Source organism: Aulonocara stuartgranti, assembly GCF_965226115.1.
Source record: "Aulonocara stuartgranti genome assembly, chromosome: 14".
Taxonomy (NCBI): domain Eukaryota; kingdom Metazoa; phylum Chordata; class Actinopteri; order Cichliformes; family Cichlidae; genus Aulonocara; species Aulonocara stuartgranti.
Window position 1 is genome coordinate 21850622 of NC_138950.1, and position 24253 is coordinate 21874874.

General features: G+C 40.1%; 1 protein-coding gene across 1 annotated transcript; it reads left to right on the top strand.

Moving 5' to 3' along the window:
• Positions 1 to 1223: 1223 nt before the first annotated feature.
• On the top strand, positions 1224 to 24233 carry cwf19l2 (CWF19 like cell cycle control factor 2). The gene is made up of 19 exons (XM_082501983.1): positions 1224 to 1352; positions 3245 to 3355; positions 4072 to 4197; positions 4530 to 4643; positions 5002 to 5121; positions 5711 to 5804; positions 8417 to 8532; positions 9336 to 9870; positions 11225 to 11420; positions 12657 to 12777; positions 13966 to 14067; positions 17146 to 17274; positions 17779 to 17916; positions 22441 to 22653; positions 22880 to 22996; positions 23147 to 23302; positions 23411 to 23491; positions 23679 to 23780; positions 23908 to 24233. The coding sequence occupies exons 1-19, from the start codon at positions 1260 to 1262 to the stop codon at positions 24046 to 24048; spliced, it is 2805 nt and encodes a 934-aa protein (XP_082358109.1). The 5' UTR covers positions 1224 to 1259; the 3' UTR covers positions 24049 to 24233.
• Positions 24234 to 24253: the final 20 nt, after the last annotated feature.

A 24253-nucleotide genomic window follows, 5' to 3' on the forward strand; every position in this document is an offset into this window, starting at 1 on the left:
AGGTGTAGCCTATTTATTTGGGAATCTGCAAGACATTTAAATCAGCTCACAGGAGTCAAGAGACATTTCTACTGAAAGCAAGTCCTTTCCTGATCCATAAGTCATATGTGTGATCTGAATAAGACAATAACAAACCTTGATTGATTTCCTCACCAGCCACTTTGCTAGGGACACTTGTTCGACTGCTCATCCTTCCATTCTCTTTCATTTATCCTTATCAGGGTTGCGTGTGGGCTAGATCCTATCCCAGCTACCATAGGGCGAGAGGCAGCCAGGATACACCCTGGCCAATCTGCACAGGGCTAACACAGAGAGACAGACAACCATCTGCACTCACATTTATGACTATGGGCAATTTATAATCCTCAATTAACCTAACCCCACACTGCAGGTCTTTGAACTGCCGGAGGAAGTCGCTTAATTTCTGCAGCAACATTGAGAGGATGTGGTGTAATTTGGCAACAGGAAAGCATGGATTCATCCTACCTATATCAACAGTTCAGCCTGATGGTGGTGTAATGACATGAGGGGTAATTTCTTGGCGAACGTTGGGCCTCTTAGTACCAGCTGGGCATTGTTGTCACAGCTTACCTAAGTCTTCCTGCTGACCATATCGAATTTCTTCTGTGACCAAACTATATCCATCCTTTGATGACCGCCTACAGCAGGATAACACACCATGTCACAAAGCTCAGATGATGTCAAACTGGTTTCTTGATCATGAAAATGTATTCAAATGTCCTCCAGAGTCATGGGATCTAACTCCAGTAGGGCACATTTGGGACGTGGTAGAACAGGAGATTGGCATAATTAGATTAGATGAAACTTTATTAATCCCTTGGATGGGTTCCTCCAGGAAATTCAGTAATAAACAAGAAGCAAATAAATCTGCAGCAACTATGTGATGATAACATGTCAATATAGGTCAAAATCTGGGGAATATTTCCAGCACCTAGCTGAATGACTGTGGATTGTAAATACAGTCTGTATTTATGATTACTATCTTCATTGTAGACACTAAAATCACATTCTGTTGAAGTGAATTAAATTGTCATTGTAAATGTTAACTGTCAGGTGAAACATTGTGCCAAATCATAAGTGTCCATATATAATGAAATAGGATAAGGAGAAAAAATTGAGTCGAAAACATTGGACGACAAAATTACTGCCGTCTTTTTGAACTACAACAACCACAAAACGACAGTAGTCGTAAACCTCAACGCTTTACGACACTTTACAAAAACATTGACGGCGTTGTTATGGCGGAGTACGGACTCAGTTTTGAGAGTACAAGTAGCATCGATGAAAGGAAAGAAAAGAAACGACAGGCACGACAAGAGGCGCTAGAGAAGGTACGAAATGTCAGCTTCCGAAACCGTATCTCTCTGTTTAAATCTCAATTTGTTTATTTGCCATCATTTTTGGTTTAAATCATACGCGTTTTATTCAAAGGAAAGCTAGCAAGCTAAGTAGGCTAACACCCACAGTCATGTTAACTCTTAGTGTGAGTGTTTTGTGACACAGCAGCGTCTTTTCAGGGAATTATCCGTACTTGTTATATAAACCGGCACCTTTGTGTCGTTTTTGGTCCCCATTTCTCTGTTGGAAAGCTAACAGGACTTGTGTATCTTCACAATAACCCGATGACATTTGTGTATCTGAACAGGCAGATCCTGTCAGGCTCGTAGAGAGAAGGCAAACACTGAATGAGGCAGATAGCAGACATGTGTTTAACAGATGATATATGCCACAGTGTCAGCTACTCGCGCTGCCCGTTTTAAAGATTAGGACGACCTCGTTGTTATAATCACATATATACACAGTTTGTCGATTGGGCGTTATCTTTTTGCCGTGCAGCTTTGTTTACACTGTTAGCAGATGGAGGTACTCCCACAGAGTGCACCTGATGATGCCTCCAGTAGATGAGCCACACTATCTGCTTTGCTCACACGTAATTGAGGTGGCTAAAGCAAAGAGTGCCACCTGATTTATTATACTGAGTTTAAAGTGGAATAGAAATGATTAATCAATGTCACACATGTAAACATAAACTGAAAGGCCGTTTAATGTTTAAATATTTGACAACTTCAGCCCTCATCTCCTGTGTAATAAGCAAAACAAAGAGTTTGGGGACTGCCTTTTCGATATTGAGCTGTCAAATTCTAATAATTTTTAATGTCAGCTTTTCGGTTTCTGGCCACCGCATCAGGCTAGCTCTGCATCTTCCTGAACTGGTCTTGGAAACTTTGCTCAGATTTTGGTCCTTATTGACGTGATAGCAACACACATGAATTGAGATCTGGTGGCTGAGGAGGGCATCGGAGTACAGTGAACTCATTGACGTGTTAATATTTTTTATTTGTAACATGGTATTTCATCCAGCTGGAAGCAGCCTTCTTAAGATGGACACACTGTGGTCACAAAGGGATAAAAAACACATGCAGTGATATGCAGTTAAACTGTGGCATTTAAACATTGCTAATTTGTTATGAAGGAGCCCAAAGAGTGCCAAGAAAATATTCCCCACACAATTACACAACCACCAGCTGCCTGAACTGGTGATACAAGGCAGGATGAATCTATGCTCCCATGTTGTTTCCACCAAATTCTTACCATATTCTCTTCTGTTATGGCAAGAATCAAGACTCAGCAGATTAGGAGACGGTTTACAAACTTCTGATGTCCAATTTTGGTGAGCTTGTGAACTGCAGCCTCAGTTTCTTGTTTTTAGTTAGAGTGACACCCAGTGTGCTCTTCTGCCACTGTAGCCTCAAGGTTCAATGTGTTGTGGCTTCAGAAATGCTCTTTTGCATACCTTGGTTGTAACGTGTGGTTATTTGACTTACTCTTCCAATAATAATAATAATGGATTGCATTTATATAGCGCTTTTCAAGGCACCCAAAGCGCTTTACAATACCACCATTCATTCACTCTCACATTCTCACACTGGTGGAGGCAAGCTACGGTTGTAGCCACAGCTGCCCTGGGGCAGACTGACAGAAGCGAGGCTGCCATATCGCACCATCGGCCCCTCTGGCCAACACCAGTAGGCGTTAGGGTAAAGTGTCTTGCCCAAGGACACAACGACCAGGACAGAGAGCCCAGGGATCGAACCGGGGACCTTCCGGTTACAGATGCGCTTCCCAACCCCCTGGTGTACCTAATAAAGTGTCTAATAAATATATGTCACAATGCAAATGCTAGTAAAACTTTTGAAGTGTTTATTTCCATTTTGTCATCCAGGCCAAGCAGCAGTATGACAAGGAACAGAGGAGGAAGGAGCTGAAAAGGCAGAGAGGGGAGGACACTTGGATGCTCCCTGAGGTCAACGAGAGGCTGCAGCAGATAGAAGACGTAAGATGGAACATTTATACTCGTGCAGACAGTGCCTTTAGATAGTTGCATGAACCATCCTTACTGCGTTTGCTCAAATATGACTGGCCTCGTAAAAATATGTATTTTTAAGACTTATATTACAGATTTAATACTTTTAATACATTTAATACTTAATTTAATACTTATATTACAACAAAATAAAACTTTTATTATTTCCTTGAAGTAATGGCTGCTGGTACACTGGGGAAATCTTTTCTTAAGTTTTACAGTAGGTTTGTGTAATTGATTTGTGTGCACTTTTCTGTGTTGGAGCAGTTTACGTCATGAAATAATTAAATAGGTAAATATGTTTTTAAATACAATTAATCAGTACATTTGATTAATTATGCATTTGATAAATAATTAATTTTCTATTGAAGGTGTAATTAATGACACATTTTATACAATTATTTATCTATTTTCAATTTTGGTCAATTAATTAGACGATTTATTATTTCATAGTGTATTTATTTAGTTCTTTATTCATTTCATTTTGGAAATGGATGTCGATCACTGTTGGAGACACATTCCTGTGTTTGTTCTTTATTGGAGAACTTTAACCTGGGGAAAAGCACACGTGCATATCTTTTATGATTAAGAAATGATTCTGTGGACATTTTTGACAAATTATGGTTATCTAACAAACTTAAGGTGAAGTTAAGAGAAAATAATCATTCCCTCTGCATCTGCTGCAGGAGGGTTCTGTCAAGAGCAAAAAAAAGAAAGAGAAGAAATCAAAAAAGAAGAAAGAGAAGAAGAAGAAGGCCAAGAAAGAGAAGAAGGCGGCAGAAACAGGAGATGGCTCAAGTGACAGCTCACAGGTAGATTACAGAGTCATTTACTGCAGGATTCCTTTAAGCGTGGCCTCAAGTTAAATCCTGAAGATTTATCTCCGATTTAAAGCTGATATCTGATAAATGAGCAATCGTTGAGCTTTGTAGTTGAAGATTTCATATTGTGACATTTCTGAATGATCAAAGCATGTTTATTTTGTTATAAAGTGACATCCCTGTCAAGTGGCAATGCTATTGATTGAGAAGACTGCAGCTCTTGTCACTCTTTGATTGATTTTTTTTTTTTTATTGCTTCCCTTCTTTGTTATCATTTCCTCTCTTATTCTCTTTTTCTTTTATTTCCTCTGACTCTGTGTCAGGACTCTGAAGATGAGTGGGTTGAGCTTCAGCCTCAGACACAGACTAAAGCCTGGCAAGTTCCCAGTGAGTCCAAACCTTCAGAGAGCGACGTCAGCCCAACACAGAATGTCCAGGTCACTTCCTCAACAAGTCTTTCTTTACTAAATAATTATTAGACTCAGAAAGTAATTTTTCAAGGTATTTTTAATTGTAGAATCAGGTTTCCTGAATGATAATGACCTTTCCTTTTTCATTTTTCATTATAAGAGGCGATGCTGTCTATAGAGATATGAAAGCATTTACATGTGCACACAAGCTTTGTTTGCTTTTAAACTGTACTCATACTCATTAATTACTTCCGTAAAGTAGCAAATTTGAAAATGTTTTTGGAGTTTTTCACTTCTTTGTTTGCTGTATATGAGAGGAAACGTGTTATGTGTTAAGTTGTGTATTTTCCTCGTTTAACTCTCCACTGTCTTTCTCACGCCGCAGAGAGACGAATGGATGACTTTTGACTTCCTGGCAATGAAGACTACATCCACTGCTGATAGAAGGGCTGAGAAAGAACGTCAGAAAGAGGAAGAGAGAGCCAAGGCTCAGGCCATTGAACAGGTTTGTGTGTGTTGTTTTTTTTTCCCCACTTAGTTTCTGGCTGCAGAGTGACACTACCCAAATGCATCGCATCATAATAATCTTTTCAGCATACCATGCAGTTTCTGAATCATCAAATTAAAACGAACCTTCTAGTATTTGCTTGCTTTGTCATAACTACTGGGAGCTGGGTCGTGTGATGAGTGTAGCTTTCTTTATAACTGCAAAATATTCACTGCAGAGTCTCTCACAGGTTGAGCATTAACTGTTGGTGGTGCGTGGCATAGCTACAGTTTAATGTACATATCACATTAATTGTTTTAAGGGTGTAACAGAAAACCTACAGTGAATTATGAGAACTGCTCAGCACAGCACGTCCTTGGATTCCTAACAGGATGCCAGTCAAGTAAGAAGTAGCTTTGATGAACTGCTGTTAAGAAAATTAAAGAGATCGTTTATGTCCAAATTGTTTCTCTGCAGCTTGGGTCGAACCTCTCACCCAAACAGTGTGAGTGAGACGTTTGTTTGTCACCGCTTACTGTTTTTGTGCTCCTGTTGGATTATTTAAATGAATATAAGATGTCCTTTTGTGTGTGTTTATAATTCTTAGGCTGGTTTGCACAAATTAGAGCTAAACCCATACTGGAAAGATGGAGGAACTGGACTGCCCCCAGAGGAGATGACTGATTCTGCAGCAAAAAAAGGTAACATACTAGACTCTATTGAGTTTTCCAGTTTTATGATTGCGAAATGTAAACTATTCTTTGAGGATTTTTGTCTCATCTCCTCAGAATATAATTTGATTCTTAATTGTATTTGTTTGTTTCACTTTATCATCAGCGAACACGAATATCCATTAGTTATATTGGTTTAGATTGAAGTGCAGAGCAGCTTATACTCTGTACATAATTTAGAGTAACTTAACACTGAAAATAGTGTGCTACTCAGATGTTCCACCTGTTTGTCCCGTTTTCTGTCTTCTCTTGCTCATGTGACCTTGATTGTCATGTTTTCTCTTCCATCCTTCTCCCTTCTGCTGGGCTTCAGCTCAAGTAAATGAGACATTTGACAAATCCGTGGTTTACTATACTGCCCATTCGCTCAAATTGGTATTTGAAATGTTGGCTTTAAAATAAGTCCCTTAAATGTACATTGATTTTAAAACTGGGCCTACTTAGTAGTGTTGTCTTTGAGGTTATATCACACTTTTTTCCTGTGTTTTCTCAGCTTCTCTTTTTATGTACTTTAAGGACCTTTGTTCATGTTGGCTTGGAAGTTGAGTTCCATATTTAATTCTCATCCTTTCTTGATTTAGGAAAGATCTTGTACATACTGTTTTCGAGTATTGTAAATAAACGTACTAAATGATTTGTAAAATACTATGCGGGGGCTTTAACATCTTCCCTTCCTGCATGCCTTTTAATTGATGGATATTTTATTTGGATACTCTTACAATCTGAGGCCTCAGAGGAACATTCCTACTATTACAAATAGTGACCCTCTCAACCCCACATTTATATTTCACCCTGAACCTGCCCACATTGAAAAAGACTGATTTCTTTGAGCCACAGTCCTACTCAAGGGAGTTTCTGTAAGTTTGCATTGTTTTTTGGGAGGGTTTTTTATGTGTTTGTTTTTGTTTTTTAATATGCCAGAGACTTTGCTGGTGTTCTGAATGTGCAGAAGAAGGTAGAATAAGATAAAAAGAAAATAATAAAAAGCATGTTTGTAGACAGAAAACAAAATTGGCCGTGTGACAGGAGAGGAAGAGAAAAGCAAGGCTTCTGAGTCGGGGATTTGGGAAAAGAAAGTGAGAGAGCTGCGTTAAGCTGACAAGCAAATTCAGATATGTACGCACGTGTCTGTGATCTCTATACCATAAGTGAAGCTCCCCTTGAGAGCTCACATAGCCTCTTGTAAACTTGAATTGAAAGCAAAGCAAAATAGGATGAAACAAAAACAAATACATGGAGTATTCATGTTTAATTCAAATTTAGTGTGGTTGAGGAATGTTGTTCACCTCATTTCTCCACACTTTTTTAAAAGAGATAGACAGAAAAAAGACTGTAGTCTTATATTTGTACAGCGTGCTTTAAGGACGACAGAGTTTTAGCTTTTTGCTCTCCTCTCTTCAGCTTTGAAGCAGATATTTAGGCAGTGGCGTGCTCCCAAACACAAAGAAATAAAATGCTCATTGCTGACCTTGACCAGAGAGACATTTGGCTTTGGTCGGTGCATTCGTCATGTCGTATTGCTCTGGGAAGTTGGAAGGAACATTAACTTCCCATAGATTTGAGAAATGTGTTTATCTAGTTTTTTCCCACCTCCCTAATCCTGACCTTGGGTTCGTCTCTATTACTCTTCTTCTTTTTGCCTCAGCCTGGCTTTCTTATTTTGTTCACTTGCTTTTTGTGGATTTTTTTTCTTTGTACCTGGGATTAGGTGTTTGTTTTTGGTTTTGTTTTCTTTTGTTTCTATGATGGTGTGTGCAAAAAGTCCACTAGTGAAAGGCCACCTGGATCTACTGTAGAGTTTAATGTAGATAATGCTAGTTAATGTCTGGTACAGGGTTGTCAAACATAAGGCCTGGGGGCTAGAATCAGCCCAGCAAATACTCCAAATCGGCCCATCTTAAGAAAATGTGAAGGTGTGCATACATTTGTAACTTTTAAATGAAATTTATATTTTACAGTTTTTCCTGTTTCCTTTTTTGTAGTTTTGCATCTGTACCCCACCACAGTGATGTTAAAATTCACAATCAAGATATGATTGAACTGCTTAAAATGAATTGGACAGACTAGCTTACTTTTAAATATCAGGATTATTTTTGAAGGAAAATCCTTTGCACCCAGTGACCATATGAAGTCTAGACCCCGTAGGCTTCACCAAACGTGTGTTTCCACCCTTGAGATGCTCCGCCTGTCCTTTACTGCAGTCACCTTCAGCTGCTGCTTGTTTGTGTCGTTTTTGTAGCATTTTGCATCAGCTCCAAATCTTTCATCTGTGTAATTTGCCATGAAACAAAGAGGGTAGAAGCCTCGCCATGAAACTGCTGTCAGTTATTTGTCCTAATGATTCTGAGCCTTTGAAAATGTGGGGACTGTGTATAAAAATGACTGCAGTTCCAAAACCGATTTGTAAAAATTTTGTAAAACCCTTTGAATTAAAGCAGAGAGCCTGCACTTAAATCACAGCCTTGGTTGTTTGATTTAATTTTGCCTCTGGCATACAGAGGCAAAATGTAAAAAAAATATGTTTATTAAAATAAATGTGTTATTCAAAAACCTAACTGTGTTTTCCCTGTGTATGCCTGCAGGCCCAGTAGTGAATGATGGTGGTCTGAGCTGGCTGAGGAAAAGCTACCAGAGGATGAAGGAGCAGGCAGAGAGGGAACAGCGCAGCCTCAGTGATGTGGTGGCTGAGAGATACGGAGTGAGAATTAACTTTTGCTGCTCTGACACATTCGCACACATACATGTGCACGTAACGGATGATGACGCTGCATAACAATTGAGATTTGGACATAAAAACATCGACTGACGTTCACGTTTATCTTAGTAAGAAAGGCTTAACTGTCAAAGCAAATGCACTTAGAAGACGAGGATTTATGCACACATATTCCCTCACTACTGTGGGAGGAAAGAGACACCTTGGACACCTTGTTCTATTATTAATCTGTGTCTTTGCTGTTTGACATCACACACACACACACACACACACACACACACACACACACACACACACACACAGTGCCTGGTGTCCTTTGTTGTGTCACTTTCAGCAGTTTCAGCGTTTGTGCATCTATTTATCAGCGCAGAAAAAATTCACTGTCAGAACATTGTGTGAATAGAGCGTGTGTGTTTTTCTGTGTGCATGACTTCTGTTTCCTTTGTCAAAACTTTGTCAGCAGCGCAGCTCTTGTTTCTTATAGTAACGCAGCTGACTTTCAGCTTAGTCAGGCAGCCAGAAAGCTGCTGCTTTTTTTTGCCTGATTCATGTTGAACTGCAGTAAAAATACCTTCAGAGTCACCTGCATCTGAGGCCAACAAAATTTTTACACATCAGAGTAGCCTGCTGGAAATTATACACCAGATACATTATGCATTCACTCTATTGTTTCCTGCCACTTTTTGTTTTATGTGCCTTAGGTCCAGAGTAAAGTTCAGGTATGTGATCTGAAGATCTGAACTGAGAACATTTGCCTTGTGGTGTTTTGTATTTCTGTCTTTTTATAGTCAATGGAAGAATTTCAGCAGAGACTTGATGAGGCTGAAGAAGCTATGTACGACCAGAAGAGAAGAGAAGGAGATGGCACAAGCAGAGGCGGGTGGAGGAAAGGAGAAGAGGAGTACAGGGAGAGGTGGAAGAGAAAGGATGAGGACGGGGAAGACAGAGATCGGTGGAGAAAAAATGAAAAGGACAAAGAATCGTCATCGGAAAGCCGAGAAAGATACCACGGTGGAAGGGGAGGGTATAGAGGAAGAGAGGAGGAGCGAGGTCGAGATGGAGACAGGTATAGAGAAAATGAAAAGGATAGAGAAAGGAACAGGAATAGAGACAGAGAAGGAGAGAGGGACAGGGATAGAGGACGAGGCAGAGATGCAAGCAGAGAGAAAGATGGGGATAGGTGTAGGGATGGAGAAAGAGAAAAAGGTAGGACTGATGCAGCAGCATCATCTTCTGGGCAAAGCTGGAATCAACGCTCCCTCACGCTTGGATCATTGCAAGGCCGCTTCCTCAAACCCTCAGAAGATGATGACAGTGGTGAAAGTGAGTTTGCGTCAAGACCTTTTCTTATATGTACAAAGAAGCATCAATATATTAATCCCATTTAGGGAACATTTGCTACATAATGCTACAGTCATTATAGGAAAAACAGCAATTGGAGATCATGACATGGCCATAAGAATTGTGACCATGCACTATTAATTTGTGATCTTATTCACTTTGCTTTGAAGACGGTGAACATGTCTGCGACCACTCGCAGTCAGCTGATGTTTACAAAGCAACTTGAGTGCATCGAGATGGCGTTAAAACTGTGATAAGACAGTCTGCTGTCAGTTTACAAGGTAGACGGTGGAAAAAAATGCTAATCTGTTGGCATCTACAAACAGAAATTCACATGCAGAGTCCAGCCAGAACCTCATAGATTTGAATTAGAAATTCAGAAATTCCTCCACAAATTCTGATGTAGTTGCTGTAGAATCACATTTAACCACAAAATGGCATATATGGTGTATAAATATGGAATATAAATCCCATATAAATATGGGATTATAACCAGAGTCATACAGTTGGCACCCATTTGAGTCAAGTCACCTCTTCAAATCAAATCAAATCACTTTTATTGTCACATCACATGTGCAGGTACATTGGTACAGCTCTTGCAAAGAGACGTATTGCAGATCTGCAGACCTTTGCTGAGAGTGATTGCAGTCAGTCTGAGTCGGACCGCGATTTTTTTCGGAGGCAGGTTTCCTCCCACCAGGCAACCTATACAATCAAAAGTGATCGCCAGAGGCTGAGGGTGCTGCCTCTGAGTGACTACTTGGCCATTATAACTGCTTGCGATCGGTCACTTGACGATGCAATCACTGGGTAATCAATTTTTGTTTTTCGGTTGTTTTTTTTTCCTTTTATTTTCTCCTTAGTCAAAAGGAGGTGGCCGTCTTATTTTTAATCCTGTGTGAGAAAACACCAAAACACCTTAACGTTGCTTCTTTCAATGTGGATAAGCAGCAGCTCCACTCTAAACCCCCTCCTGAACGAGTGAACTCCTCCTCCTATGCTAAAGTCCATCCACCCTTCGACGAAAGCTCATTTTCCACACTTGTGTCTGTGATCTCATTCTTTTGCCTTTAAAAATTAACAATAATAATGTCAATAAAAATGTCAGCCCAAGGTTAACAAATTTATGAAGTTTCTCAGCAACGATGCTTCATCTGGCGGCACATGGCTACATAACATTTAGGACACTACTATTTACCATCATTGGGCATCAGTTACAATGATTGCAATTAGTCTGCGACTGGTACGTTTGGTACCGACTAGTGACAGAAGAGACGATTAGTCATCTTGTCAACTATTTGTGCACGTCCCTAATCTTTAGTTCGTTCCTCTCCAGCTCCTCAGCGTCTTCCTCCTCCTGCACGACCATCCAAAGGGTTCCTGAAACCCAGCTCTGATGATGAAGACTCCAGCAGAGCTCCAGCCTGGAAGAAGAGCAGCAGTCCTGCCTGTGAATCTGATAAACCACAACAGGAAAACAAGAGAGATGCTGAGAAGACTGTAACTGTTCCTCAACCTGCTGCACCACCAAGGTTTAAAGTTTTTTAAAAATTATTTTAATGCATAAAAACCAAAACTTTCTATGATGTTAAACTGCATAAAGCTGCAATAGGTGCAATTTATAAACATTCTCATATTTTTCTCTCCTACATGCTAGCTTACCTAATAATATCTTAACCACTGTTGCATATGAACAGACAGACTAAGCTCTAAGCTTAGCCAGTTGTCTTTTATCTATGCTGTTTTTTGTTTGTTTGTTTTTTTGCTGTATCTAAAACTGTAAATGGCCCCTGCAGCGGAGTTTCTGCCACAATGCTGTTTGCTCCATGTTTCTGGTGTCGGACATCAGTCACTTTGTGAAAGCATTTGTTATGAGCTCCTTCACACAGCGTTTCCCAGTAGTCAGACTGATGCAGTTTAGCTAATTCCACCATGCCCCCTGCAAGTCTTCTTTTTAAAAAAAAAAAAAAAAAGAATTTCCGTCTCTCTTATTCGCCTCTGTATTATACATACATACATACTAATCTCAGACAAAACCTTTTTAGAACAGGGTTTTCAGCATAACCTTGCGTTTCTAACACCGAAATGTTTAATTTATTTTGCAATTTGTGAGACAAACATTATGAAGAATTTAAAAATAACTGCAGTAACTTCAAGTCCAACATGGTCCTTTGTTGTAGGCCAGATGTTGGAGTATCAGTGCTATGTAAAGGCTTCACAGTTGTTCTGTTTTGCCTCATTAAGCTGAGTTGTTTGGGTAAAACGGCACTCAGAACCCCTGCAGCATGAAATGAGTCTACAGTGTGGCAGCAGCATGAAATGATGCTGTGAGAAGTGTAATAGCCTAGAACGACGCTTCCCAGGCTGCAGAGCTAATCCTTCAAGGCAAGGATGTAATGATCTCTGGAGGGCTCAAAGACTCAAATGATTCATAGCACATAAACGCAGAAGCAAACAACTATATGGTTAAAATTAAAACCTTCACAAATACATTTCCAATTAGAAGATAAAGCCTCTTATCAGGGTGGCATCATTGTGTCTTTGAAAGCGGCCGTTTGGAAGGTGGAGTACGGAAAAGTCTAAAGGAAAAGAGGAACACCGTTCAAGTGAATTTTTATTTTTTAAACTTAATGGACAATTTAATTTTGCAGGTTTCTATTTAGAGTTATGAATTTGACATATAGTAAATCGGTGACATGTTTTAAATTTTCCTTTTCACCTCTTTGTTTTAGTGCACCCTTCAGTCTCTCCTCTGTGTGTTTACCTAGGGCTGAGAGCGAAGGCGAGGAAGAAGAAGAGGAGGAGGAGGAAGAGGTTCCACTGTTGTCAGAGGAGGAGCTGAACAAACTAGGGTCCAAGCTAATAAAGGCAGAGATCATGGGCAATACGGTGAGGCAGTTATTTATTACTGCTGACCTTCTGTCAACCTGTTTTAACTCGGGCATTAATTTCCTCCAAAGCAGCAAAATATGTTGAACTGCACTACATTCAGGAGGGCCCAAGACTAGACCTGTTACTCCTTCACACCAAAAGGACCCAGTTGAGGTGGACACCACCTGGGTGAGGTGTTTCAGTCCACCTGGGAGAGGCCCTGGGGCAGAACAAGGGGAAGCACTGGGGAGAACGTGACTCACGGCTGGCCTGGGAATGTCTTCCTAGAACAGCTGGAGAACGATGTCTGTTAGAGCTTAGAGACTTCTTAGACTGCTGCCCCAACACCTGGACCTGGATTAGTGGCAGCAGATGGATTGATGGATACAGAAACGCCTTTAGAACTGACTGTATGCTACAAACATCATTCATAACGGAACATTGTCCGGTTTAATGCAACCTCCCGTTTTGACACAGAGTTGAAAAATCCTCTGGTATTGTGGCAATTCAGTATTCAGTTTGATTAATCGCTTGTATAGTACAATAGTCTCAGATGATCAATAGCATATAAACACACATGGATATGACTACATGAATAAGTCAGAATTTGTTGATGTGAAATCCAGAGTTAAGTTGTTCGGCTTTGTGGGAGAGTTGATATTGATTTGCCTTTCCTCGGCACATATGCTTCAACTCTCATCTTTGGATGGATTTAACAGCACATCAGGGGATCTGTTAATTTATAGCATTCATTGATCCGCGCACTCGAGCCTTCCTCTGTCTGTTTTCCTGTGTCGATTCTAAGAGTGCTATGGGATTTCTTCTGGTGCGTGTCAGAGCTGCCTGTTACAGTGTTACCATCCTGGCTATAATCACCTCCCTACATGATAAAGCAATCAAACTATGTCTATGTTTGCACACCTGTGTTCCATAAGTGCAGTTCACAGTCACACACTTGGCTTTAATGAAGGTATCAGTGCACTACACTCACCTCCCACTTTATTAGGAAATCTTACTAAACTGTGGGGACTTCCTTCTCTTGTTTATACTCACCTGATCAGGTCTGAAAGGATCTTTGATTGGTCAAGGTCTCCTGTCTTGGGAAAGTTTTCTCTAAAGCTTTAAACTTATGTTATATATGAACATTGTGTTCTTTGTGTTATAACTAAATTTCTGTTTTTGTGTGTGTGTCTGTGTGTGATTTAGGCCGTCATTGAGAAGCTGAAATCACAACTGGAAGCAGCTCATAAAGCCAAAGAGAAACATGCTGCCAGGAAGAAGCTACAAGAAGCAGCCAAATCAAACCAGGTCTGTAGATACTTTACAAAGTCACCATCTAACTTTATCTAACTAGTTATTGAAAAGGGAGACAGAATATTAAAAACACCTCTCAATAACACAAGATGACCATGAAGCTGTGCGGTTGGTTACAGGGTTGTTCTCAATGCGGTTTGCTTTTCGTGCGAAAAGCCGTGTAGCATTCCTAAATGACACAAAGATGGTCGAACAAGACAGAGAACAAAACATTTTTATTTTTCACAAAAAGGAAAACGTGTTTTTGTACGTTTCTTTATTCCCAGCTTTAGAAACTGTCCCTAAAGACACCTTCCAGATCACAGAAGTCTGACCATGTCAGCTTCACATCCGAGTCACTCAATTTTTGTGTTACGACAGCAGCCTTAGTGGGTCAGACCTAAAAACATTTACGTATCACTTTTAGTGTGACATAAGACTAATCCACATCTATTAATGCATAGATATGTATAAGATTATGACCTCCAAGGGAATGGAGGAACCCCCACCTCCCCACCCCACCCCCCTAAAAAAAAACACATCCAGAAATTTTGTTTTGAAATCTGTAAGACTATGCAGACAGGAATGAGCCATGCAGCTGTGGAAAGATGCAAAGGAGGCTCAGAATGACTTCCTTAGAGAAGTTTTGAGCCGGATGTCTGTTTTTAGCAGCATTCTCACATATTTATATCCAGCACCCAATGTTGCACACTCACCGTGGCTTTCTCACTTGTTAGTATATCTAAATGAAAGCATGAAGAACAACAATGTAGCAGTGACCTGTTTCTAAATGATAGAATAACAGCATTTTAGCAAAAGTGATAAGGCCAGCACTGTTACACATCCTGTATCTGAAAGGGTGAAAGGGCTGATATATACAGGACTAAACGTGTCCTGTGTATATAACACACACACACACACACCTTCAGATGTAAGTGAACTCTGCTGTCATGGGGGACTGCTTGTAAAAATAATTTATTTGTTTGAAGTCGTGTTTCTGTTCAGCTCTTACGTCGCGCTGTCTGGAAACTGCTCCTGTTCAGCCGCTTCACCAGATTCCTAATGAGACACAAATGTCTTGTAGTGTGCTGACGCACTCTCCTATCAGAGGTCAGGATAAGTGTGCATGATGTATGTATGTGTATATGTTTGAAATAAGAGAACACCAGTGGGGCCAAGTGAAAGGGGCCGGATGCATGTGCTACCATGTCTGTGTCCATAGCGCAGACAATTCAGTCCTCTAACGTCAGGGCACTGCTTCTTCTCTACTTACTGTCTTACTAATGTCTTTTCTGGCTTCACACGCAGCTGGATACCCAGACAAATGGTTGCATATTTCTTAGATGAGCAGACGCTCAACAACTTTATAAAGACATGAAAAACAGTGTGATTATTCCTATAATCATTATTTGTAGGTTAGGCCAGATTTATCCCCAAGAAAGGCTTCCCTGTCCAAATGAAAGGACTAGAATGAAATACCTGGTAAGGGTTCAGGGAAAATGTAATAATTCTTAGGTTTTAGTGCACTTATCAGCCGAGAGGTACTTCAGCACTGTAACGATGAAGTGGTTTTGATTTGCACTCATTTGAGATCCTTCCAGTTTGTGTTGTTATAGAAGGCAGTTGGCTTCTTTTCAGTGTTCAGTGTTTTGACTCTTGTTGAATGTCTGGCTTGTATTTAGTGTTTTTTTTTTGCAATGTGTGGAGACTTAAGGCCGTACTATAGTGACTAACGTGGAGGAAATATTCTCTTCTATTATTTAGATTTTTGTCTTCTCACCCATAGAGATGGGAATCACCAGGCACACCACAGTAGAATATTACACAATACTTCACTGCTCACATAAGATTATTGCAATTTTTGACATTTTGTGAGATGCTGAGTTTTGCAATAACAGATATTGTGATTTATCACATTTTTCAACTGGAAATTATCTCCTTAAAGTTAAACTTTGTCATATCTTTTAATTCAATAAGATAAAGTTATCCTACTCTTGAAATGAAATCGTCAAGTATACCAACACTGTGACTGAAACCTGCCATAAATGTTGCTTCGAGACAGTCGGTCTGCGATCGCTGTGATACGTGATCGAATGGGTTCAAGCTAACAATCTGTTTCTGATCGGAAAATCCTAAAAACCGAGTAGAGCCAAGCTGAGCAGGTGCTAGTTGAAAAGAAGCGTTTGTCACCACATGTTGCAATCGGTAGATGCAAAGAAGATGCTGTCTTATTTTGACCCACGTGACTGAGGCATTGGATGCTCTGAAATAGGAAGTAGCTTTGTCAAGCTTGGTGCGCCCAGTGTTGGATGTTTTTTTTTGTTGAGATGTAAGTTTGCTCATCTAACATTACTGCAGGATTTGCGTGCATGAGGCCAGCCCTGTTGTTCATAGTAGTCCCAGAGTATTTTAATGTATTTAATAAAGTATCTGTATTTTGTGTGCCTCTGTTGATAAAATGATACAATATCGCCATGTATCCCCACCCTGACCACCCAGTTTTCATTTTCATGTGGCGTCCTCTCATCTTCTTTGTTCTTCTTTCCCGTCTGCCTGTCAAAACTTTAAAACTTTAATTAAACTGCAGTTACACACGTCTTTCCTTCTGTATTGATCGAATCAAACTGATAACTCTCACCAAAGTAAAGATTAGGAGAGTATACGTAAAATATGGAGATGTTAGTCCTGTGTTTTATTCAGAATGATATGAAAGCTCAAGTCCAGCCCTTTCAAGCCATTTAAAATTTCACTGCAAGTAGGATGTATTTTTATTCTGAAGGAGCCCAGATTATTAGTTGAAACTCAGCTGCTTCCTCTGTCTCGACAGCCTGTGAAATCTGACAGATCCACAAACATTAGATCCATCCTCCTCCTCTGCAGTGATCTGAGTGATGAGACTGAAAACGTCACCTTGCTAGTACATTTCAAATAGTTTTCTTTTTTAAAATATCATCAAAACTTGTTTTTAAAATTACCTTTCTTGTTACAGTTTGTGGTTGTTGAATGGTTAAAGGTTGAGCGCCTGCACAGATATAATTTTGTGTATTTACAGAATTAAATAGACCTTAAAATTACCCACTTGATTTGTTTCAGGCCTCAGATGGGACCAGTGAAGACCGGGAAATCCTGCTGTTCAGAACAGATGAGTCAGGTCGGGCCTGGCCTGTCAATGCCCCATCTGGACCTCAGGAACAGCACGGAGGACGGCGAAAGAAGAAACCGGTAAGGAAAGAAAAATTATGTAATGCAAGAAATTAGATAAATAATCTATTTGTTGTATCAGCTTGCCAACGCTTGGGGGGAAGGAAAAAAAAAAAAGACTGAGAGGGTCCTGGGCATTGATGCAACAGAGGTGTTGAGAGATGGGGAGCTAATAAGAGGCTTGTATCCAGCTATTTGACTTCTTTTTTTTGTGATATTCATCGTGTGTGAAAAGACAACAAGCACCTGCCTCTGAGCTGAAACTTGTATACAAGAAACAAAGCCCTCAGTTTATGGTCATTATAAATTTATAGAGCAGTCTAGTCTCCTTTATTCTTCCTGATTCTTTTTTTCTGTCCACTGTCTCGCACCTCCTGTCAAATATATGATTTCAGATGTTTTGAATAGACTTTAATCTTCTGGGAGTGCTTATTTTAAACATCACACCCAATTTCCAGTGATTTCAAAAAAATCTTGTCTCTCTTTGCTTCTTTTTCATACTACTGTCTTTCTGTCTCGTTTCAGATCGAGACGCATGTTGACGGTGAGCGTGTCCGTTACTTCCAAGATGATGACAATGTCGGTCTAAAGGAGATGGTGAGAAGGGAGAAGATGAGCTCTGCACAGGATCAGAATGCCCTTTACTCTCGTATGGCTGCCAAGGTAAGAAGACATTTCACCATAATTGTGCAATATCTTTATTTAACTTCTGAAATGCTTATTTATTTACAATATAAATCGTATAATCTCTTTTTTTTTTAGTGTTTAGGTTTGAACACAAGCCGACTAACACAGAGAAAAGCTAAAAATCAGCCCAAAGAGACTTCGAAGCAATCGCTACTGCTGTTGTACTGTAGAACCATTTGTAGGGAAAAATGGAGGCTACAGTGCTAACAGCCTGATCAGGTTCAGGCTGTGAGGATGGGGTTGGCATGCACTCAGGCTTAACATTGCTCTGGATACCTTGTTAACTTTGTGTTAGCATGTTGTTTGTGCAGATGCTTTCAAAGACCGTATGTTGTGTTAGCAGTATAATGCAATTTTTTCCTGTCCTGGATGCAGATTGCGCTTTACCGTTTCACTCTTGTCCTTCTACGCAATTAAAAATAAAGGTAATGTCCATTTCCCCACTCCTCAGAACTTGTATATTTCCACCATTTTCTACAAACTCAAATCAGCTGATTGTAGTATCAACTGATCAGGGCGCACACCTGGTAATATGCAGCCACTGCATCTCCAAAAGACTGGAAACTTTCACATTGGAGCTTTGTTCTGCAGTGCGTAATATTCATGTCAGTGTCTTCTCGACATTGTATTTGCTTTGTTACTCAGGACAGCAAAAAATTAGTTGATTAAAAAAATTAATGAAAACCTCAACCAAGTTTTATCCCTGCAGGACCAATGAGGCGCATCTTTTACACCTTTTCTTTGTTTTGTTTTTAATTTAAATTTCCTCATGTTTGCGAACAAACAGGGCTCCTGTCCACAGTCCTGAAACAACAGCTAAGCAGTGTGCGGTATCCCTGCCACTATATTATTTTATATTTTATCTAGGAAACAGAAATAAAGGAGGCAAAAGTAGGTTTTTATATTAATTAAGGACATAGTGGATCCAAACAAACAAAAGCCGGTTTCAATCTTGGGGGCTGGTCTTGAGTCACATTGTAGTGGATACATGGAAAAGATCTCTGGTTCGAGTTAAGTTAAGGAGCAGATACAAACCCATCGGGGGTCACAAGGCGGTGTGCTGCCAGAAGCTGGTCTCAAACCTGGATAAATGGCAGGTTTGCGTCAGGAGGTGAATCTGCTGTAAAATCTGTGCCAGTCCGACTGCTCTGGCTACTCCCTTTGGAAATAAAGGGAGTAGTCGAAAGCTGCTTCTTTGAGTCTGAGTTCTTTGAGTTCATACATGCTGTCAGGGATGGGTTTTGTTCTTCTCCCATTTCAGACTGGGTTCATACACTGAAAAAATGTAAGCAATCAATGAACCTTGACAAATGCAGGGCATATTGATTTTGGTCTGCTTATACCCCTGGCAGCAGGTAAGATCAGCAACACACAAACTTGAAGATAGTGGACACAAAATATGGCAAAACTAACTATGTATGCATGTTAATGGGAAAGATTACCCCCCTTTTTTTCTGTCACACTTCTCTGAGGAAAACGGCAGCATTTAAAATTTGCACCGTCACATCAGTGTTTGGTTCGATGTCATTATTGGTTTCTCTCCACTACTAGCTGTCTCTGTGAGACTCTCTCAGCCACTGTGTGGTTGAAATAGACACACAGCAGAAGATGAGTTCTGACAGGTTGCGGTGCGTGTGTCAGTCTATCAGCAGCTTTGCAGCCCGCACTTTATCATGAGCCAAGACACATTTTCCTCTTTCCTCCTTCTCATGTTTTTTTAGCTGTTTGCTTCTTCTCTTGGTGCAGGTTGGAAAATGATAAGAACCTGTGCAGAAGTCATAGAGTGTGTGTATGTGTGTGTGTGTGTGTGAGAGAGAGAGAGCAAAGCGTTAATAAACAAAAGGATGGAGGAGTTGCTATGGAAATTTAAAAAAAACCACACACTTAAGCTCTGTCCACATTTTTCCTCGTCTCTGCCTTTCTTACTCGTTTACGTTCTCTTGCTGTCTCAGTCACTCAGCCTCACTTATATATTCACTACACATATGTGTGTCTAAAATCTCACACGCACAGACACGTTCTGCACCTACAAAGAGTGACACTAAAAATACATCTACAGTTACCATGGCAGGACTTCTATAAATACTGCTAATCACAGCTATAGATTGATGATTTACAAAGAGAAAGACAAACTCTCTATTCTCTCTTGATATCACACTCTGCTTCCCTCTTCGGCCCTTCCTTCTTATCTTTTCTGCTTTATCTATAATTATCCGTCTAAGCCTTTTATCCGCTTGTCCGTGTTTTTCTCAGTTTTATTTAACTCTTCTCCGTCTTCCTCTCTTATCCCTCCAATTCTCACCAAGCCAGTCGTATGACTTCAAACGTGTTGGTTACATTTTCCAAAAAGCATAGGTGCTTGTTTGTAAATGTGGGTTTTTGTATGCAGATGGTACGGCTGAAATGGTCATCTCAGGCGGCCCATCTGGCTGCGTGTCTGTTCAGCCAACTGTTTGGTCCAGAGCACGATATCTCCCCAACTACTGAACAGCTGCTCACCACAGTGCCATCAAAATAACCCTGAATTTACCTTTGAGAGGCCTTTGTTGTGGTCCTGATATCTTTGATCGGGTGTCTTGAGGTAGATAGTTTTTCCTGATTTTGTTAATTGGAAAAAAAATGAAATAAATAAAAATTAAACAAGTCGCAAATTCGCTCAAATCAGATAGCTGTGTTTGGATCATCCTATTGTCCTCTTTTGAAGCATCAACTTTTAAGAGAATTGTATTATATTTTGTATACATTCATTTTGTTGTCTTTATTCTTTTTAAGCATAATTTAGGATGTTTGTAGTGCAGTAAAAATACCACAGCTTAAACGAAAAGCAGATGTGAAATTTAAAAGTGAAATAAGAGGTCAAATGTGGCCTGATGTCTGGATGCAAACTATAATGTGATTTTTAGTACCTGTATTATTTCCTGAGTGTTGCCAATACAAACAAAGACAGCTGAATTTTAAGCACAGTTTACAGATCAAAGATATTTTATGAAAGTTTGACCTCTTCTTCAAGGTCAAATAAGGTCACAGTCAAAGTAATTTAATATTTAACATCCGCATATATCATGTGTTGTCAATACAAACAATGGCAGAACAAAACACAGTTTTAAATAGCAATGTATAGCATTATTATCACTTTGAGCTTCAGATCAATTTGTTGAACTTGAAGGAGAGGTCAGAGGTCAAATGTGAAACATTGTAAATCTTTATTTGGTACTTTCTGTACTGTTGACAATACACACCACACTTCATATTTATAAGTTTTAAGGCTTTTTGTCCATTTTTGACCAATAAATCATTAAGTTGACCTTGAAGACGTTGATGGATGAAAGGCAGATTTTAAAGGATTGTTAACATGAATTCACTCCTCCACAGTTCAGTTAAAACTTTTCATGCTATCGGGCTTACAGACAGAAAGAATGACACACACACACAAATGCCACCAAAACAGAACGTCCTTCATTGATGCAACAAATGACTAATTGTTTTATCTTGTATGTGAAAAAAATTTAATTGATTAACATTCCCACACAAAAAATGGCATGCTAGTTTATTTATTTATTTTCAACAATCACATATTTCATAATGTAAACAGTGACTGCAGTGCATGGGTATCCAAAAACAAAAGAAATGCAGCTTTGTGTGGCTCTAATGCTGTTTTATCAAGAACACACAACGTAGTTTTCTTTACCGTCACCGTGCATTTTAACATTTTTCTGGAAACGTTATGGTCGAACATCAGATATGTCGGTGTCTTGTGGCTACAGCAGCGTGCTGTATTCACGATGTATAATTTAAATTGCATCAGGAGTGCATCCGTAAATAAAACATCAGCGGTGATAGTGAGGACTGACAGCATGGTTTGGTTGATTTATTGCTATCGTATAATGCTTAATTAGTCTGTGTGAGAGTGCTCGTGATGGCATGTGTGCAGTAAAATAAAATTGTCTGCTCTTGGCTTAATGCGGTATGTGCTTTTGCACACTTCTATGCCCTCACACTCACTCCTACACACACACACACACACACACACACACACACACATTCCCACCCACACTAAAACTAATCCAATTTTCACTCTCACACACTCACTCCTACACAGCGTATCATGTACACACACACACTTGAGCGACGCTTGACTCTCGCTCTCTCAAATACACACAGATTCCAACCTGTTGCTGGATCACCATGGTGACAAGACTCAGACGTAGAAACACTAGAGTCAGCGTCCTGACGAATACTGTTAATGCACAGAGAGTCGACACCTGCGTGCATTTAGTTGACACTACAGCAATGACTTAATTAATAAATAATGACAGTTTCAATCGCTTTACTGTTTTTAAAAATGTATGTTTTCTCTTTTTGTTTGAAAGTCTGAAACAGGAATTTCAAACCGCAAAATACACAAAAAACAACATCAGACATGAGAGAAAATGTATAGAGACGCCCCCCTCACCGTTTCTGTCTCCGTCTCTGTCTCTTTATCGCTCTCCTCTAATCTAGATGATGGGGAAGACGGACGGCGACAACTACACGCTGGACGACATGTTTGTGTCGAGCGCAGCGCAGCGGGAGGGTGAGGGGAGGGAGGAGGAGAGGATGAGGAACAAAGCCATCGGGGAGAGTAGGAGGCTGGCTGCCTCAATGGAGAAATGCCAGCACTGTTTCAGCAGCAAAGAGCTCCAGAAACACCTTATAGTGGCGATAGGAAGCAAGGTAAGCGCTGGTTAACGCAGGCTGTTATGGGACAAGTAAAAGGAATCTGTGCTGGCATACTTGGATCCTCAATTGTTCGAGTTGTCCATCAAGGTATAATTGGAAATATAGATGATAAAGGTGGGCTGTGATTACTTTTGGAATGTCGAGAAGGTTTAAACCTCATAGATTTATGCATGCTTTGCTAAATTTCATCTGTGTCTGTGTGTTGTGATCTTGTTCTTAGGTGTACCTAAGCCTGCCCGCAGGAGTGTCGATGACAGAGGGCCACTGTCTCATCTGTCCACTCCAGCATCACTGCTCTGCCACTGGCATGGATGAGGATATATGGGCAGAAATGCAGGTTAGCCCATCAGTGCTCGGAATACTGTTGCTCCAGGCTACAGGGACAACTTTTATCTGCATTTATAGAACAGTGGCAGAAATCATTGGAGCCAAATTGCTGCTATAAAGTGTAACTGAGCTCACCTCTGTGCCACTTTACTGCCTTCAGCTGTTCCGACGTACTTTGGTGCGGATGTTCGAGGCCCAGGAGCTGGACTGTGTGTTCATGGAAACGCACATGAATCCCCGCAGGAGACAGCACATGGTGTTAGAGTGTATCCCACTACCCAAAGAGCTGGGAGATATGGCACCTATCTATTTTAAGGTGTGTGGACCTCCTATCTCTCATCAGTCTAATTGAGTGTATTGGTTGCTTTGGGGTTTAAATAGCCTTTCTATTGTGGTTTTTAAAAAACAATCTGTGTTCTCTTAGAAAGCTATCATGGAGTGTGATGAGGAATGGGCCATGAACAAGAAGGTTGTCGACCTCTCTTCGAAAAGCATTCGGCAAGCTGTAGGTTAATTTTTACTCTGTGCAGTTAATTCATTCTTAATCTGGTTACTTAGTATTTCTCTCTGTTTTTGTTCTGCCCTCTGCCTTGTGTTGTTTTCTGTGCAACTTTTCTTTCAACTTTCTTCTTCTGCTCCTCTGTGTTCCTTTTGAAATGGTAATTTTCATTTTTATTTTATTGCCTTCCCAGGTTCCTCGGAGTCTGCCATACTTTGCCGTAGACTTTGGACTCCAGGGGGGCTTTGCTCATGTCATTGAAAACGAACAGAAGTTCCCTCATTACTTTGGCAAGGTCAGCGGGTGTTTTGAGACTCTTACACGTCATGCATCTCCTTGGGCTTTTTTCTTTCGTTTTTTTTTTTTCTGGTTACAATACAGTAAAATTTCAGTACGAGTGACCTCTCTTTCTTCTATTACAGGAAGTTGTAGGAGGCATGCTGGACTTGGAGCCTCGGCGTTGGAGAAAGATGATTAAAGAAAATTTTGATGACCAGAGGAAGAAAGTGTTACAGTTTTCACAGTGGTGGAAACCACATGACTGCACCAAGACTCAGGGCTAGAAAAATTCTGTTTTATTGTTTTGTTGTACTTCTTACACAAACCACCATGTGTTTCCCAGTGCAGGGATCGCATTTGATGAACCTGGTGTAGAGTCCCAATTTGGAATTTAACATAAATGTGCTACTAGCAATGTTACCATGAGATAATTTTCACTGAAATAAAAATAAAAGGACAAATGAAGAAATGTGTTTCAAAAGTTTGTTT

Coding starts and splice junctions, on each gene's coding strand:
- cwf19l2 (XM_082501983.1), top strand. CDS start 1,260: ATGGCGGAGTACGGACTCAGTTTTGAGAGTACAAGTAGCATCGATGAA. Junction 12,778..13,965: donor CAGAGATCATGGGCAATACG/GTGAGGCAGTTA, acceptor TGTGTGATTTAG/GCCGTCATTGAGAAGCTGAA. Junction 22,654..22,879: donor TAGTGGCGATAGGAAGCAAG/GTAAGCGCTGGT, acceptor TCTTGTTCTTAG/GTGTACCTAAGCCTGCCCGC.